This window comes from Acanthochromis polyacanthus, chromosome 5, assembly GCF_021347895.1.
Source record: "Acanthochromis polyacanthus isolate Apoly-LR-REF ecotype Palm Island chromosome 5, KAUST_Apoly_ChrSc, whole genome shotgun sequence".
Classification (NCBI taxonomy): domain Eukaryota; kingdom Metazoa; phylum Chordata; class Actinopteri; family Pomacentridae; genus Acanthochromis; species Acanthochromis polyacanthus.
This window is the reverse complement of record NC_067117.1, coordinates 16,689,285-16,706,780: the sequence shown is the minus strand read 5'-3', so window position 1 is coordinate 16,706,780 and position 17,496 is coordinate 16,689,285. Positions and strand designations below refer to the sequence as shown.

Genomic DNA, 17,496 nt, shown 5'->3' with positions numbered 1-17,496 from the left:
CCAGGGCCCCATTGTTCAAACTGATCATTGAAATGAGGACAGTTTGGTACAGGTCTGTATTTTCTGGTTCTTTGAAGTTTGTTGAAAATGAATGTGAACCAAATCAGAGCAACATTCCTGAACCAAACCTGTGCAGGCTTACTTACAGTCTGTTGGGTCGTATTTTTATCCACTGAGAGAAATCCAGCGGTCATGTATCAAGCTTTACTGATTGTGTAACCGCAGTCACTGATGATGTTTAACTGTTTAAAAAGTGTGGAAACAGTGTGGAGCTCATTGAATGACAAATGGCACCAGTCACAATGCAGGAAAACAATTAGCCACAGACTTGCTGTCTGTGGATTTATTATTGCTCCTGTTCAAACTGCGATCACTGGCTCATTCCCTCTGTTATGCAAGATAACACTGTCCAGGACTGATAAATTAACCACCAGACTGATTTCAAAGAACCACATTAACTGTGCCAGAATAAACAGAATTATTGTAGCCTGATAGCAGCATGTTAACCTGAATTAGATACACAACGTTGAATAACAGGGACCAGAGTTCAGGACTGCAGAGGCTCAACTCATTCAACAACTGAACAGTTCAGAACTGCAACAGCAGGTTGTTCTGTCTGACTTTAACAGGAGGCTTGCTGTATCGTGAGGTACAACAACAAAATACATAGAAAGTTAATATGTTCTGCACCATGATTTTCTCATCCTTAGCTTGTCAAGAAACTTGTCTGTTCCATGGGAATTCAGGCTTCTCTGGTTTAATGCAAGTTTTATAAATATTCTAGAGGTGAAAATAATATTTATTAGGTTTGACAGTGGTTCAGTGTGCTTAAATTAATTTCCAATAACAAGATTCATTCAAACTTAATGCTCTCAGTTTCATTTTTGTCTTAACCTCAGCCTGTTCTTATACAAAATGAGTATATTCAAGACATGACTTACTGCTTATCTTGGGTGTGGGTGCTGGTACTCACTTCTGCTTTGTGGTATAATTGATTGTAGAATGTCCATGCACCTTAGCTAGTTTGATAAAACTGCTTTCCTACTACCTGTTAAGTCACTTTAAATCACCATGCCTTGAAATGTGTAAATATTATATAGTGAATTTTAATTACATTTAGTACTCTATAGATTTTATTATAGTATTGTACACCATGGTTTTTAGAGTATATACTAAACCTCAATGTTAATGTCTGTCCTGCCTTTTTATTATTTTTGTTGCTGTATGTAAGCTGCTGAACACTTGAATTTCCCTCGGGATTAATAAACTATCTCCTTATCTAAAATCTGCTGCAGTTCAGACTACACTTCAACTTTACTTTTGTCTTAGTTCTAAATGAGTAAGAGTCATAACATATCGAACCAAACAAACCAAACATATACCAAAAAGTCAAATGATGCCTAAAGTCCTTTTGTGGAATCTCCACAAGTGTTGATAATTCATTTTTGTTCCCTTCTTGTATCCAACTAGACAAATTACTGAATTCATTTGGAAAACTTTATGTGCTGTTCTTCCCATTGAAGTGTTTTTTTCCCAGTACATCAGACCTCAAGTGAACTGAACGAAGCATCAGGACATTGTGTATACAAGTTTAATATTGTGAAAAAAGCTTTGCTACAGGATTTAAATATAATGTTCTGAAAAACTGGAAAAAAAACAAGGCTCTACCATGAGAGTGTCTGTGTTATAACATGAAATATCCACACACTGAGTAAAACTATTCTGCTCCAGAATTCAGCTGTAGTCTGTTTAACCTTCACATTTCGCGTTTATGGGTAACACCACCGTTGTCGGTCCAGTTCTCTGGAGCACTGCTGTGCCTCACCAGAGCATTTGTATCCGCTGTTCTACACATACTGCCTGCTACAGACCGGTTCTCCTGCTGGATGGCTGACATTCACTGCTGCGTCATCTTGGCTGCTTCAGCTTTTATTAGTGAGATGAGTTCCAGGTTAATTAGAAACACAAAGCGAAGACCTGCAATCTGAAGAGACAGATACAAGCTTTGAGGGACATTTCTCACCCAGTATCACTGAAATATGTCACAGTTGTTTGAGTGACACACAACTTGTGTGTTAACACGCATACACACCTCCACCACAGAGTTGTTGTTTAATTTCCATTTATTTCCCGACAAGACTGGTCTGCCATCTATGTAGATGGGCCGTCTGCCCTCGTTGGCGATGAAGAAATCACCATTATTTTTCAATTTAATAATTCCTGTCAACACAAACAGTAAAGGTCATGTAAATCAAAATGATTGACTCAGTATTGGTAGCCAGCAGCATCAAAGGGATGCACAATAAAATTCAAAATGACAATACGATCCATGAAAGAAATAAATGGTTACACTCTTTATACAAGCCTGGATAATTCAAACCTCACATATATGTGTCTGTATTTTAATGAAATGCTCATGAGTTGACTGACAGAATTGTGAGCAAACACTTTAAAAAATATAAAAGACACTGCTACCCTTTTATCTGAGTTTTCCTTATACCTATAAACACATTTAAATATATAAGTATAAATAAGTATAAATATATATGCTCAAATGCTGCAAAAACAACTGTGGAAAAGTTTCACTGGTTTCTGTTCTGCCGTTTACATTCTCTCAGAAACAGTTAATCATTTAAGAACATTGTTTTGGGAGAATATATGAGTTCAGTCACCTTGTTTTCTTGATATTTTCCAGGCTGGTCCCTCTAGTGAAAGATCGACATCTATCTGTTTGTCCTTGGTTGCTCGTCCCAATGTAATCTGTGTGAACATAAACGAAAAGAAGACTAACATCAAACATCTTCACAAATAGAAATTCAGTTCACTGCTTCCATTGAGAAGTTTTTTTTGATACCTCAACATTGCTGCTCTGTAATCACACTGAAAAACTGCTTACCTCCCGCGATCTCATGAGGTAGCGCACCATTCTCCCTCGTAGCGCTGCCAGCGTCTGGTTGTCGAAGTCGGGCATGCTCATCCCTGGTGCAGCAGAAACACATGAACACAACTGAGCTTTACGAATCAAAAATCCTCAAAACAAATATAGATAGAACAGCTGCTTGTTCTTGATGCGTAGAAGTTTACATACCTGTGATACTATCCACAAGAACCTGCCATCGAGGCAACTCCTGCTCCAACTGTCTGATCTCCCTTTTCTGATGACGATCAGAAATCATCAGCTCTGAAAGGGGACAAAGATGTAAACCGAGGGTTTATTTCAGGAAGTACATTAGTGATGAGACAGTCTCCACGCTAACTGACTGAACCTAACTTGCAGAGTTTCTCTCCTAATGCTAAGCCTGAAGGAAAAAATCTAACATGCAGTTTCCTTTCAGGTGACAACAAAGAGAATATCAAAGCACAATAATATCTGATTCAAAATCCTGGTGGGATAATAGTTTGTTACTACAGCACTTTTTTTTTAGTAATATTGCCACTTTCACGATCCATCACTCATCAATGGAAGAACTAAAATGCTGATCTTTGTCTTCACATTTAAATGTTACATAAGGCACATTCATCGTCACTCAGAATAAAATCTATTCTCTGCCTGACTTTACGACACTGTGACTCTAAAGACATGCAGACAACAGCCAGGTTATCAATTTGTTTCCCTTAATGAAAATATTTACTGTACATTACTGTAAATAAAAAAGTAGGAATATGCAGGATTGTGATTTAATTCATAACTATTTATCATGTTTTGACTGCTCAAACTGATTGACTATGACTATCTTAGTGTCACTGAGACTGTGTGAACAGGACAGAGCAGGGAATGAAGATTGTTCGTGCAACCAAAAACAATACTAAATGTAATTTAAAACTAACTTTTGAAATGGAGGACACAGGCTGAACTTGTTTTAAAAATCATGCTATACTTTAATTTACTAGAGAACTCTTTAAATGCTGTTGAACAAGATGTAAATTTGAAGATGGAAATTTAGACTCGTGAGCTGAAAATCACCAAAACCATCACTACCAGGTCAAACTATGAAATCAAAATCATCATGAAGCATCTGAAGTTAATTCTTCAGTCACACATTGATGTAAAATGAATTGCAATACATGTGCGTCTTCACAATCAGATTTCTCACCATGTTCCAACACCTCATCTCTGCTCTCCCTGTATGAAAAGACACAGTAAACTTGGTTAGGGCTTTTAAGTCATTGGTCACACAATACTTAGTCAGAGGATGGAAAAATCAGGTTATTTACTGTACAGTGGTCCCTGGTCTATGGCGGGGGCGACGTTCCAATCCCTCCCGTGATAGGCCAAAATCCACGACCATATTTATTTTATTATTTATATATATTTTAAGGTTTTATGAACCCTTCCCACACTCTTAGAAACACTTCCTACACTCTTAAACCTTCTATACTGGTACTTCCCAGTGAATATACTACAACATAAATGAAGATGATGATGGATTAGCTGTGCAGTACTGATGATGATGATGATGATGATGATGCTACGGTCGCTGATCCAATCAGCACCCAGCGCTGTAGGCTACGCATTTTATTTCGATCTACTACTCTAATATAAGAAATATAATAATAAATAATAATAAATATACAAAAATACTGATATATGGCATAATCCCTCTATTCTAAATACAATTTAAAAATGCACAACACAGTTAGACCATGAAAACTGAACCACGATATGGCGAGGGACCGCTGTATCCTGAAATGTCACGAGCAGTTAAAACTTGAATGTTACAAAATAAAAGGCAAGCTTACTTTAACTTTACATCATCAACCATCTGCTCAGCATCAGAGAAGTTGAGGACTTGGTCACCTTTAGGAAGGGGCTGCACTGCAACGCACAATCACAGCCAACAATGTCATCAATTACAACTCATGTTACACTCATCATTTTATAGTGATATATTTTACAGAGATATTCTTCATTTCCAACAATAGACATGCCAAAACGAAAAATGTTCATCCATTCTGAGTGTCACGTTAGCTACCCTATTTTCCACTTGAAAGGTCAAAGCTGTATTGTTTTTAGGTGCCCATTAAATCAAACTGTGTTAACAAATGGCTTTCGCTTGGTTAAAATGTGTGGGTAATGTAACTCACCACTCTGGTCATCCAGTAAGTAGTACTGTTTTAGCAGCTGCCAGTGGACCAGCAAGCTCTTGGGAGTGCGAGATGGGTGAAAGACACCGGGATGTTTGCTCAGAAGCTCCTGGAAAACATCCAGTTTGGGCTGACTAGTCTGTATAGAGGGAAACATAACACAATCCGTCTTGTGAATGTAATGGTCACGTGTCTATTCTAAAGGAAATCTGTGTGCCTAGAGTTGGTAAACAACACAAATCTTCTAAAGACCAATTGCTCAACATCTAGAAAAATCTTTTCCTTTCTATGCAGTGGTCTGCTGGGGAGCGGGGAGCACTGAAAGGGACAGAAAGAGACTGAACAGACTGGTCTGGAGAGCCGGTTCTGTCCTGGACTGCTCCCTGGACTCCACAGAGGAGGTGGGTGAGAGGAGGATGTTGGCAAAGCTCACATCCATCATGGACAATCCCACCCACCCACTGCAGGACACTGTGGGGTCTTTAAGCAGCTCTTTCAGCAGCAGACTGAGACAAACACCCTGCAAGAGGAAGCGCTATCGCAGGACCTTCATCCCATCTGCTGTAAGACTGTACAACATTACATCACTGGCTGATGCTAACATAAACTGGACTATATCATAGCATCTTAAATCATGGTAAAATCTTACATTCTTGCACTGCTGTCATTTTTTGCACTTTTACAGTTACATTTATTCCACAAGCCACTTTATGCTGATGTCCCTTATTGTGTAATAGTACTATATTTATTCATTTTTCATTCTTGTATATTGTACATATTATTGTTATTATAATTATTGACATTACTTTACATATGGTTAGAGCTGCTCTGAAAGACGTTTGCTGTTGTAACACTGAAAATGTCCTCTGACGGGGGAGTAATAATGGATTATCTATCTTATATTATCTTAAAACAAGTCAGTAGTGCTGGGTAAATTCTCTTTCCTCACTTTCTTTACCCACAATGTGTCTCTCTGTCAGCATTAAAAACTGACCTGAACTGCTGATATAGTATTAATGTCACTCACTGAACCAATCTTTGCCAGCAGTGTCTCCTCAGCCTGACTGAAGAGAGCTTTGCTTTGGATCGCTGCTATTGCCTCTGGGTGAAGCTGCCGCATGGCCTGCCACGCCAGCCTGCGCAGACAGACAAAAGCAAGAGCGCGCTTAAGAGAAAATTCAATAATAGTAGTGTCAACAAGAAGTGAACAGGACAAACAGTGCAAAGTTACTCTGTGTTTCTTACTTTGAGATGACAGGATCGTACAGCAAAGCGTACCACCTCTCTTTAATTTCCCGCAAAGTGAAACGACAGCTGAACTTGACCCCCAGATGAACAGAAGTTAGATCAGTGGTCTGGAGACAAACACAGAAAATCAAACACACAAGGTTGATGGTGTGTACAACCCACACTGACGTCTTAAATCATCAACTGACAGAAGCAATAAAGAAATCACATTAACCCAGAACACTGATGATGACTGTTTGCCAATGATCTTCATTTTTTGTACTGCTTACCTGCAACACTGCATTTATTAGCAGCAGGTCATCTGTAGGTTTCCATCGTCCCAAGTCTTTAGTGATATGTAAAGGCTGCTTGCTTTTCTTCACTCTTTTGGTCATAGGTGCAGGATTTATTACCATTGTGAGAGGTGGTGTGAGAGCGGTTCCTGATTTTGTCACCTGTCGCGTAAAGAAACAAACAATATTCATCAAATCTTGGTCAAGAGATTCTCCAAAACTTTGTCTTTTTTTGTCCTTCATACCTTCTTTTTCTCACTGGATGAAGGTTCACTCCCTGAACAGCGGACAGGTTCTATGACGGGAGGGCCTTTCACTCTGCTGGACGACTTCACAAGACTGCTCTCCACCAGCTCATCGTCAAACTTCTTTCTCTTTATAGACCTAAGGATATGATAGTGTAGAAATGTATACAATAACTTATTAAATATTTACAGGTTTACAACTGAGAAACAAATTGACATGTAGATTCTCAGTCATCCAGATCATTGTAATCCTAGGAGCTTCAGTAAAAAAAAAACAAAAAAAAAAACGACTTTTCTTTTAGGTTCTTGCTGAATTTTCAGGTCTGGCAGCCAATTGAACACAACAACAAGGTACTAGGCACTGTCACAGTGATGTCTGGAAGTAATATTATGAATGTAACACTGAAAAAGAAGGAAGCTCTTTCATGACGAAGCTGCATCAAAAAAATTAGGCTGCATTGTATCTGGTTCTTCAGTTAAAAAGACGCCTCTTGGATGAGAAACAAAACATCAGCAACAACCTTAAAGTCCAGTTGCTTTTTATTGCACTCCTCGATACAACATTAGGTATTTAAAACAGCATCAAGCAGCACAACAGATGTATTTCCTTTTACTTCCAACAAACCACACGCCTATTTACTGCTAGACTAATTCAGTGTAGTAGAGTATGACTCAAACCTGGATGAACTTCTGCGTTTGGGAACAACACCGCTGCCAAACGCTTGTGTTGCCGTCCTTTTCACGTCTTTTACTCCAAGAGACTCCTCATCCTCTGATCGACTCTGAGCACCAGCTACTCCCATTGCCGCACCGACCACAGGATCACCGGCCTGCATCTGTTCACATCAGGATCAGGAAGCACATTAGGGAATAGCTGAAGCATTTCTCAGAGCATCAAGACTCCAGAGATGGTAAAACTTGACAGCCTTTCTGTGCCTCACACTATGAACCTTAAACTTAGCTTCACAGTGCAGCCCTGTTCATCACTCTGTACTTGTTAGAGTTGAATTTGAGAATATATTTATCATAATCAAGCCCTAGGGCATTAACTGATTGTATATAGTGTCTTTATAGAATAATCTTCATTACATACCCACACACACACATCTTGCTCCTCTAGTCAGTATATTTCCACTCTTACAGCTTAGCACACCCCCTTGTGTAACTCGAGCTATTTCTTATCTTATGCTATGTTTTCGTTTCTGCTTGTGTATAAAATAAACTTCGTATGGGAGCAGTCTTTGTAGCTCGCACTAATGTGTCTTGTTACACTGTGCTGTTACCCTTGCAAGTAAAAAGTTACAGTCTCCGTGTCTTTCTGGTTCGGTGAATATCTTCATTTGATATGTGGGAGCTCTCAGCGGAGCTACACTCTGACAGTACTTGTGGCTGCCCACAATTTCAATCCAAGAGCAGCTTTACCTTTTTTTGAAAGAGCAGGTGGCATCACAGGTTTGTGTAATTATGGGCTGAGTCAGAAGGAAAACATGGTACCAATCTGTACGTATTGCTTTCAATTCAACAGTGAAGCACAATTTAAGTTTAGTTGTCGTTGATTTTGTTTTGTTTGACTTCTAAATTTACTTTGGGTAATATTATATAATTCGATAATAAAAAAACAAAACAAAACAACAAACCCCCCTAAGATTCAGAATCTCAACACTATTTATTGCAACATATTTTGAAATTAGCTGAAAATATCAATGAACAATAAATGAATTTATGTCTCATGATTAGCTTAGCTTCATATGACAAGTAAATATTGAAATAACACTGTGGAAACACTAATGTTATACTTGTATGTTAATTAAACTGAAAGCTAAGCCTACATATTTTCCTCAATTTGAAATCACAGTTTGAAATGTGCAATACTTAAGATGCTGCTCCTGATCCATGAACGACCCATCCGTTTCAATGACAATTTACAGAAAGGTCCTATTATTTTGTTGTTGGAATTACTTCATTGGTAATGTATGTATTTATCTTAACACAATCACAGCTTTTGTGATTATTGGTTTATCTCCTATGTCATTGATAAAGCAAAAATAAATACATGTCTGAAGCATTTTATGTGTTTATGTTCTGAGAGAATACAGAGCAAGGTGTCTCGTGTGGTAATGACCCATCACATGCTTAAAATCCATTACAAAGATTTACTGAGCTGAAGCTCTAATAAATAAATCACAAATCACAATATCTGTCAGCAACATAACTATTGGAAATGTTCCCAAAATTCGTTCAGATCTATTGAAAACGAAGTTAAAATCAGACAAACGGACTGTGATCCGGATTTAACTACGTTACGCACAATTTTACTTTAACATACTGTATTAAATGCATTTCCCAACAGTTGTGTTACTGTTAATGTTATGAGAGTCGGGAGCCAAGTTAGCTTTCCGATACCTTTGTTTACATGTCATGTGAGCCACAGGGCCTGTCCTGCTGCCTTCAAAATACCATATTAAGTAATATATATGTAACTGGCAGTCAATATCGATAGTTTAAACAATGTTTCACTTCCTTCTGTTTGGCTCAACAGAATGATTTAATCCAAATAACGTTCGTTTTTGCTGGCTGGCTGATATTAGCTTAGCCAGCATAGTGCTCTTCTGTTAGCGGCCTTCGGTTGATCAACGAGCTAATACAACCAGCTACTCTGTCTTAAGACTCACCTTTCCTGGGTATTTTCCGTAGCTGTGGAATTTAATCCGTTGAACTGAGCCTGTATATTATGTTTATGTGTTTGTATTAATACGCTGTTTCGGCTACATGGCTAACTCGAACTACTGTGTTCCATGCTGTGGTGTTCCGCCTTGTTAGCATTAGCCGCTCAGCTAAACTGTTGTTTTCTTCCTGTGTGGTTTCACCAAACAGCCCAACGGTTGATTACCGCCCCCTGCTGGACTGGAATGACACAGACCCGGTGTTTCTGAATATGAGTTGAATTTATACGTTTTTGTTTTGGTGGTGTTTGGGTGTTTTGTTTTTTGTTATTGCTGTTGCTTCTTTTTCCAGTGGTAGGCTACTTAATTTTTTTTGACAAGGTTAAAGCCAGTTCTTTTCTGTAGATGTGTTACAGACCGGTGATATTTACACAACCATAGAGGTTTACATTATAAATAACATTTATTGACTTTATTGGTTTAAAGTTAACTCTGTCTCTATAACGCATCTACATCAATAACGCTATAATAATGTTACGACTACTACTACTACTACTATTATTGTTAATACTAATAATTATTATCCAAGAGTCCAAGAGACCATTAAAGATAAGCAGCCTTAATATGAGAATTATTTGCATTTTTCTCCTAACAGACCACACCTCACTGGTTTGTTTTCCAAGAGGGATCTCAAAATACAGGGTAACAAAAGCAAAATTTCTCTCAGATCCAGTGTCGTTTCTGCAATTTGCATTTTATTTTACAGTAAAATATTGATTTCTCTTCAATTTCTTGCCTATGTCCAGTTGATTTCTACTGAAGTTCCGAGGATTACCATGATCTGGTTGACGCAACGTGCGAAGCAGTAACTTGGTCCAACTTATCGACCCACAGCTGCTGCAGCACGGCTTACTCTGCGCCAGTTCACATGGTCATATCACACAGGAACTTTGATACTCAGCATTGCATTTCTTGTAAACGTTTGAAAAAGCTGTTGCATACATGCCAAGGGGTTGCTTACCGGTATCAAACCAACGCCAATTGGAAACATGTTTGATCGGTTTAATACCTAATCTGATGCAGCTGATGGTAAAGCCGCCTTAAATGCTAAGTCGTGACAGAGGGGTATCACAGAAACAGGTGATATTACTGCTATAAACAGGATTCTCATTAGTAAGGGGAAATTAAATCAACAAACAGGCAGAGATCCAGCATGAAACTTTTTATTGACACTTACAGTAACTGTTTCAAAATGAGCTAAATTAGAATAAATAAAATTCAGATCCTGAAGCCTATTATTTACAAATTTATGTCAAATCACTCATAGTGGGTTTAGATGTAAATAAAAAAAACAAACTAAAGACAGATGAACTCACATTGTGTAGCACTGCTGAACTGAAGCCAATATATACAGATTTACAAAGCCTCAGTGCGGAGTAGCCTATGTTTGGGATTTCATTGGCACTACATCTTGGTATACAGTAATAATTTCAACAGCTGCCTTTTCTTTAAGGAACCCGTAACTAGAAGTCTGTCCCCCCTTTTAAAACACACTATAGAGGACATCATATCTACACAGCACCCTCACAGCAGCTCAGTCAGAGCTGAAAATATGAGAAACAGTTGCTCCATGTGCCACTCTGAAGCTCCTCTAATACTCTGTGCCTCTCAATATACTGAACAAATACAGAAGCGCTCTTGAAATAAAATGTTTGCACGATCAGGACACGCAGGAGATTGCTGATTCTATGTTTTTTTTAAGAGTGCACAAGATCATGGTTCATAATCAGATTCAGGAAGGGGATACCAGATTCAGGGAAAATCTGTTTTGAAAACTGTCACGTTGTGTCAGATTCCATGAAATGTAACATGGTCTGACTCAAAATGAGGACCATTTGTTGAACAGTGCACAAGGAGATCACTTGTTTGCTCTTGGCCTGTGTGCAAATAAGCAATCAGCGGTGATCATCTTTAGTAAAAACAGTGTTAAATTGGTTGCAACACCTCTCCCTGTGAAATCTCTGACTGATGAGCTGTATGCCCCTCTTCATCCTTTTTTGACTTGTCCTTCTCCACATATCGACCTGGACAAGATAGACTGCAGGTGTGGAGAGGTTTGGGATTCGTTGTGTTGAAGGTTGAAGGTCCGCTCTGACATGAACGGCTGCGTGCAACAAGCTCACGGTTCCTGTGATAACGGCGTCCGCTAGTCCTTCCTACTGCCGAGGGACTCACGTTCACATTCACGTAACTGATCAGCTCAGGAGAGTGGGTCATCGTTCACTAAACTGGAGGCTGATGACATTTTCAGGAACTAGAAGCGTCCTTGTCATGGGTTTCACAGAAACTACCTCTGGGTCTGGATTCACATCAAACTCTATAAGGATCTAATGAGACCAGAAACAGAGAGAACAGATTAAGAGCTGGGTGATTGAAATGAAGAAAAAAAAAATCAAGTGCTGGGTAGTGACTGGGAAATCTCTGGATTAACTAATCAAATTAATTAATTAGGAGCTGGATTTGCACAACTGTTTAAAGCTCCTTCTTTTACTTTCTTGCATTATTCCAAGACCAAGTGTGGCAAGAGGATTTGCTAGAAATACTGCAGTTTGTGACAAACTGTATTAAACCAAACACTATTTAAACTACTTGTTAAATAATTCAAACAATCACAGTATATCCTAAAATGTGATATTTCTATTATACATACATATGTAACTGTTTTTATCTCAAAAGATAATCAAACATTCAGTTCCTGCTGAAGATGGTACACCGTAACTGTAACAATTACAAGAGTCATATCACAAATGATCTCCTTTTAAAACCTTTAAAAAAAAAAAAAAGATCAAGTCAAGCCAACTCACCCTGGCTATTGCAAGATAGAGCTCCAGCTCGGCGATGCGGCGTCCGATGCAGCTGCGTTTTCCCACACCGAAGGGCACGGAGGCATACGGGTGGTGAGTCTGGTCCTTGTTCAGCCATCGACAGGGCTGGAAATCATCTGGATTCGGAAACACTGCTGGATCCCGTGATGTTGCAAAGTGGCACAGCGTGATCAGAGTCTAGATGGGAAGATTTCATGGTCACGTTCTTTCATTCATGCATTCAGACCAAACTAAAAGCTCCTGCTAGAGTGATGACATGAACTTTGATCTCGATAGTGAACTAGTTACATATATCTCTATCCTTAATTCAAACAAATGCTGCTAAGACTCACATTTTTAGGGATGAGGTAGCCTCCAACTTGGATGTCTCTTTCTGTAATGACTCTTGCATTAGCAGGAATAACAGGATACAACCTGAAATTTTTTTTTAAACATTTTTAGCAAAATTAAATTTGAAGATTGAAAGTGTCTTCAAATATCCGACCCTTTAGAACTATACCTGAGAACTTCTTTGACTGTGGCCTTCAGGAGAGGCATGCGGGCCACATCTGCAGCCTCTGGCATTCTTCGACCCTCCAGTACAGTTAACACCTCCTCCCGGAGCTTCTTCTGCACTTCTGGGTGTCTGGATAGTTCGTACAACGACCAGGACATAGTGCTGGAGATCTGAAACGACACAGGGGCGGCCAGTTTTAACTTCCGGTTGGACTAAAAGCGGTATAAAAAGATGGCAGAGCAGTCATCCTTACTGTGTCAACGCCTGCAAGAAGCAGCTCTGTGATGTTGCTGTAGACGGTCTTCATGGGCATCCCGGTCTGCGACAAGAAATAGGTGAGATATCGGCCCTCCACCTTCTCTCCTCGGATGACCTTCTCCTCTTCGGCCGTCAGACTTTGGTCAATGTGGCCTTTCGCTGCAGAGAGATCAGATGTCATTATTGCATACAAGCTACGATGTGCAAGTACAAATAAACGCAAAGATTCGCTAAAGCATCCTGACACACAGGGGTAAGTCCTAAAGCTTTCTGGCCGCAATTTTTGATCAAGTCATCCTTCTTAAAAAGTGCCTAAAACCACGCATTAATTGCAGTTGAATGCTTCACGCTCGTTGCAGATGATCTTGTCATGCGTGAGGGTTAAAGACTTTAATCTCCAACCTTCTGATCTAGCTTGGACCTGCATGAATATTTTAAACATGTTTGATGTCTCGGATCGGCATAAGTCTGAATGTACCGTAAGAATGAGTAGGAACCCAGTGCTGAGTGGAAACCAGCAGCAGCCAATGCTAAGTGAGGAGAGTGAAAATCTAATTACATCAAGTGTGGAAAGAAAAACAGTACGTTCTGCCTCCGTGTTTATTTGAGTACATGTTGTAGTGCTAGCTAGTGTAATGCATCTCCAAGCCTTGAGTATAGCCACAGCTTCTTTATAATATCCGCTAGAATCTGCTGAATCTCCCCGCTGGTGCACGTTTTTACAAAATATGTTTGATATTCCGTTGATGTTTGTGCACTTTAACGTCTTTTTTCATCATATCCTCCTTTTTTTGTACTCGAAAAGAATGATTGTTCGACACAGCGCTATTTTATTTTACATTTTCACTAAAATTCTTTCCAAGTGGGGACATATTTTACTGCCAAATTCAAATGTTGTATGAGGAGAAATAACCTACCAAATTCAAACATGTAGTCCCAGCACTGACAAAAGACGTTCCAGGGTTTAGGGAACACCTGGTGCATCCAGCTGGGCATGGCCATGGTGAGAAGCGTCATCACAAACATGGTCCTAATCGACTGAATGAAGCGCTCCGTCTCTTCAGGAACAACCTCATCAAGGCAACCGATTCTGGATTCAAACAACACTGATGAAATCCCTGTTAAAAACACAGAAAACACAAAGTACATTAGAAGAAGAAGAAAAGCATGTTTTGATAAAATTGTACTTAAAAGTTCTTAGCACTGACTGCTAACAATATGGTCAAGAGGCTCTATTGCTGTCTTGGACACTTGATACAACTAAAATTTAAGAGCCGGGGGGGGGGAAAAAACACTTTTCAGTAACGACTATATGCTTGATGTACACAAACTTTTCAATATTTATATCTGGCTCTTGCAGAAATGACTAAGACAAAAGGGTCTCACTGATGGCTTTTTATAATATTGCATAAGAAGTCATTAGAAATGGGAATTTTGGCAGGATGAGCCATTTCTCATCAGTGTTCGTGTCTATATGCTACTTTCATTCAATAGTATGAAAACAGTGACGACAGTAAAGTAAACGTTTGAGAGTTACGCATCCGAACGCAGTCATTTGATTAAAGCCGTGTTTAGTCTGAGAAAATCTGGCAGAGGAATTTCAGTAGATGTATCTCCATGTAAACCAGCTCTAACAGGAAAACGCTGTGCACAAAATGATGTGAAAGTCTGATATCTCAGTTTATCCGGTAATACTTCTTTATTTATGATTAAATATGACTTTACTTGTATTTCTATATTGGAGTATTTCAAACTTTAGCAAAGGACCGCAAAGGTGAGATGAAGGTTACTCGTTGATCTATGATGGAAATGTTGAAGCTATTAAGACAGGCCGGGCTTTGACAAGCATGTGTGCTTAAAAAGTCAGTGATATCACACAATATCCCTGCATGCATCTGGCCCCAATTACCGCTGTTTACATGGTTGTAGTGATGCATGGTATCGCTGCAACCTCAAACAGCATGAAACCTCACCCTCGAGGCCGAAGAGATAGAACTCGCTGGCGATGTCAGTGACGAGGCCTTGAGGACGTCTGCTGAGGCGAAGTTTGGCAATGAGGTCACTGATGACGCTGTTCATCATTTTGTCGTAAGCTTCCACCGCTTTGGGCCGCAGCATGTGCTTCCCCAGGAGACTCCTCACCCTCTGCCACTCCTCCCCTTCACTACAGACACACAGATTCAATTAAAAAGCTGCACATACAGTTCAGCTCCTCTAACATCTCAAGACCGTTTGCATTTAGGAACTAAGTTGGCAGCAGACATTTTTCAGGAAGAGAGTAAATAATTTAAATTCTTGCAAGTTTTCCTTCTCACTGCTACACTTTGTGAAATCTTAGACTTTAGTTCAACTGAGTACCTTCCAGCTCTGGTCTTTCCTATTTCTACTATCAGTCAAGCAAAGCTGAAAGAATGATCTGTGACTGCTGCATTTTACATTCAGTTTAACATTGTCTTGGAGGCTTCTGGTGGTAATTGAAACACAGTATGGAAGAAATGTAATTTGAGTTGATAAAATGACACTCACGATGTCAGAAGTCCATAGTGATGTCCTCTGAGCTTCCTGTAGTCCTTCCAGGAGGAGAGATTAGAGCGCATGGGGTGCTGGCCCTCCTGCCTTAGGACCTGCTCGATGAGCGCCGGGTCTGCCACATGAACCGTGAGGATGGGACCAAAGCTGGCCTTCCACATGGGGCCATACCGCCTCACTCCTTCCAGCTGGGACATGAGACAAAAGGCTTGACCTGGTTAGAAACCCTGCAGGCTGCAAGACGTCTGGCATCATCTTTAGATGCACTTAGTTCGCAGAAATAAGAAGCCTGCAATCGTTTGAAATGCACAAATATCAGCTCATTTTCGCTGAAGATGCATGGAATTATGGCAGATGGTTAAATTAACATATTAAAGTGTGAAGTTCAAAGTGCATATACACAGAGACAAACTGTGACCAGCAAATTATTAGAAATGCTGATTTTTTTCTATATATTTAAAAAAAAAAATTTTACAGGGGAAGAGTTTTTTAAAACAACTAAATCTCAAACACAAATTGTGAGTATTTCTGAATGTGTGGAAACTTATCAGTGAGCAGTTTCAGTGTTTTCAAGATTTTTCTCTGCAACCACACACATGCAAAGAAAACATATTTTTACTCCCCTGTGATGCATCCTATGAATTTCCATTGCGTTTTCCAGTGTTATGCGCCTCTTTATTGTCTTACCTGCATCTCGTGTAGCCGTGACAGTCCCCGTTTGGCAAATAAGTCCCAAGCGAAGCTGGCGACCGACGGTCCGGGCATGTCGTCGAGAGTCCTCAGCGCCTTTGTGCCCTCCTGCCCGGCTGCTGCTGCTGCTGTTCCTTCAGCCCATCTCTCCATCCACTTGACCAGAGGGAAGGAGCTCCGGGCGGACACTTTAAGCGCTTGCTGCAACATCCTTCTCACAAAGATCATGGAGCGCTGACCGGATCCCTCGGATATCGGTGCTCATTTTATTTTCCCGGCTGCAGCCTCTATTTATAACGCGCAACCTGCTCCTCGAACCCTGAGAACAAAAAGCTATGAAGTTCTTTTTTCTGGGCCAATCATGGGTGTGATACCGGGCCTGGCCCCGCCCCACAGGGATGAGACTGCGAGGGCGTGAGTCGGGAAGAAGGTGTGTCCAATCAGAAGGCTGAAGTCAGACCATCCCAGAGACAGCACACGTGGAAGTCCTGGATAAATAATACATGACTTCTGAGTTAGTGCTCAGGCTTATCGCTGGCCCTGTAAAGCACTTTGCTCTCTGATCGTCCAGCAGATTGACATATTTAAACTGAATGTGTGCTTAGACCTGCTTACAAGTCCAATGTTATAGATTCCATTTATCTGAAAGGACGAGGCCAGGTACATCCAAGTGATTAGAAGGCTGGAGGTTAGAGTCATCCTAAAAAGACAGGGGGGGGGACCCACTGACCCAGAAACTATAAGACATCCCAAACAGGCCTCCTGCAGGCCTACACTGACTCAAACACTGCAGCATTATTTCACACCAAATTGGAAAACTAGGCAGAGATGGTCTCTGTCTTTTCCAGACCTGGTGGCACTTTGTTTACCCAGCTATGACAAATTCTTTTGCTGACTTGGTGGGTTTCCTAGCGAGAGAGAAAATCCTGACCTGATTTCATTTGAACTGGAATTTGTCCAAAGCACCATGTGTGTGGACTGTGAAGTAACTGCCCCGAGGCTGTACTCAGAATCTGTTCTGACATTTGCTCCCACATTTCGTATGCTCTAACTAGAAAACTTAGATCACCCAGATTCAGAGAAACACAGCAGACCGACTGGCAAAGAATAGTGAGGCCAGACAGG

General features: G+C 40.1%; 2 protein-coding genes across 2 annotated transcripts; both read right to left on the bottom strand.

Annotated features, from left to right (window-relative positions):
• Positions 1-1,577: 1,577 nt before the first annotated feature.
• Positions 1,578-9,713, bottom strand: mcrs1 (microspherule protein 1). Its single transcript, XM_022197453.2, has 14 exons — positions 9,523-9,713; positions 7,529-7,686; positions 6,851-6,989; positions 6,603-6,767; positions 6,331-6,440; positions 6,113-6,221; positions 5,086-5,224; positions 4,741-4,816; positions 4,095-4,123; positions 3,089-3,181; positions 2,897-2,979; positions 2,673-2,760; positions 2,093-2,220; positions 1,578-1,984 (listed from the first exon to the last, which is right to left on the bottom strand). Exons 2-14 carry the CDS (start codon positions 7,684-7,686, stop codon positions 1,898-1,900), a joined length of 1,404 nt encoding a protein of 467 aa, XP_022053145.1. The 5' UTR covers positions 9,523-9,713; the 3' UTR covers positions 1,578-1,897.
• A 1,007-nt stretch (positions 9,714-10,720) lies between these two features.
• On the bottom strand, positions 10,721-17,155 carry LOC110953453 (25-hydroxyvitamin D-1 alpha hydroxylase, mitochondrial). Its single transcript, XM_022197454.2, has 9 exons — positions 16,369-17,155; positions 15,679-15,869; positions 15,126-15,316; positions 14,070-14,270; positions 13,148-13,311; positions 12,898-13,064; positions 12,731-12,812; positions 12,378-12,575; positions 10,721-11,900 (listed from the first exon to the last, which is right to left on the bottom strand). Exons 1-9 carry the CDS (start codon positions 16,597-16,599, stop codon positions 11,787-11,789), a joined length of 1,539 nt encoding a protein of 512 aa, XP_022053146.2. The 5' UTR covers positions 16,600-17,155; the 3' UTR covers positions 10,721-11,786.
• Positions 17,156-17,496: the final 341 nt, after the last annotated feature.

Bases quoted from the DNA above. Each gene is read 5' to 3' on its own strand.
- mcrs1 (XM_022197453.2), bottom strand. From the start codon at position 7,686: ATGCAGGCCGGTGATCCTGTGGTCGGTGCGGCAATGGGAGTAGCTGGT. The intron at 6,441-6,602 runs GTAAGCAGTACA...GTTTGTCTCCAG, and splicing joins TAATAAATGCAGTGTTGCAG to ACCACTGATCTAACTTCTGT. The intron at 2,980-3,088 runs GTATGTAAACTT...CTGCTGCACCAG, and splicing joins TCTTGTGGATAGTATCACAG to GGATGAGCATGCCCGACTTC.
- LOC110953453 (XM_022197454.2), bottom strand. From the start codon at position 16,599: ATGATCTTTGTGAGAAGGATGTTGCAGCAAGCGCTTAAAGTGTCCGCC. The intron at 15,870-16,368 runs GTAAGACAATAA...CTCATGTCCCAG, and splicing joins CACGGCTACACGAGATGCAG to CTGGAAGGAGTGAGGCGGTA. The intron at 12,813-12,897 runs GTATAGTTCTAA...AAAAAATTTCAG, and splicing joins ACAGTCAAAGAAGTTCTCAG to GTTGTATCCTGTTATTCCTG.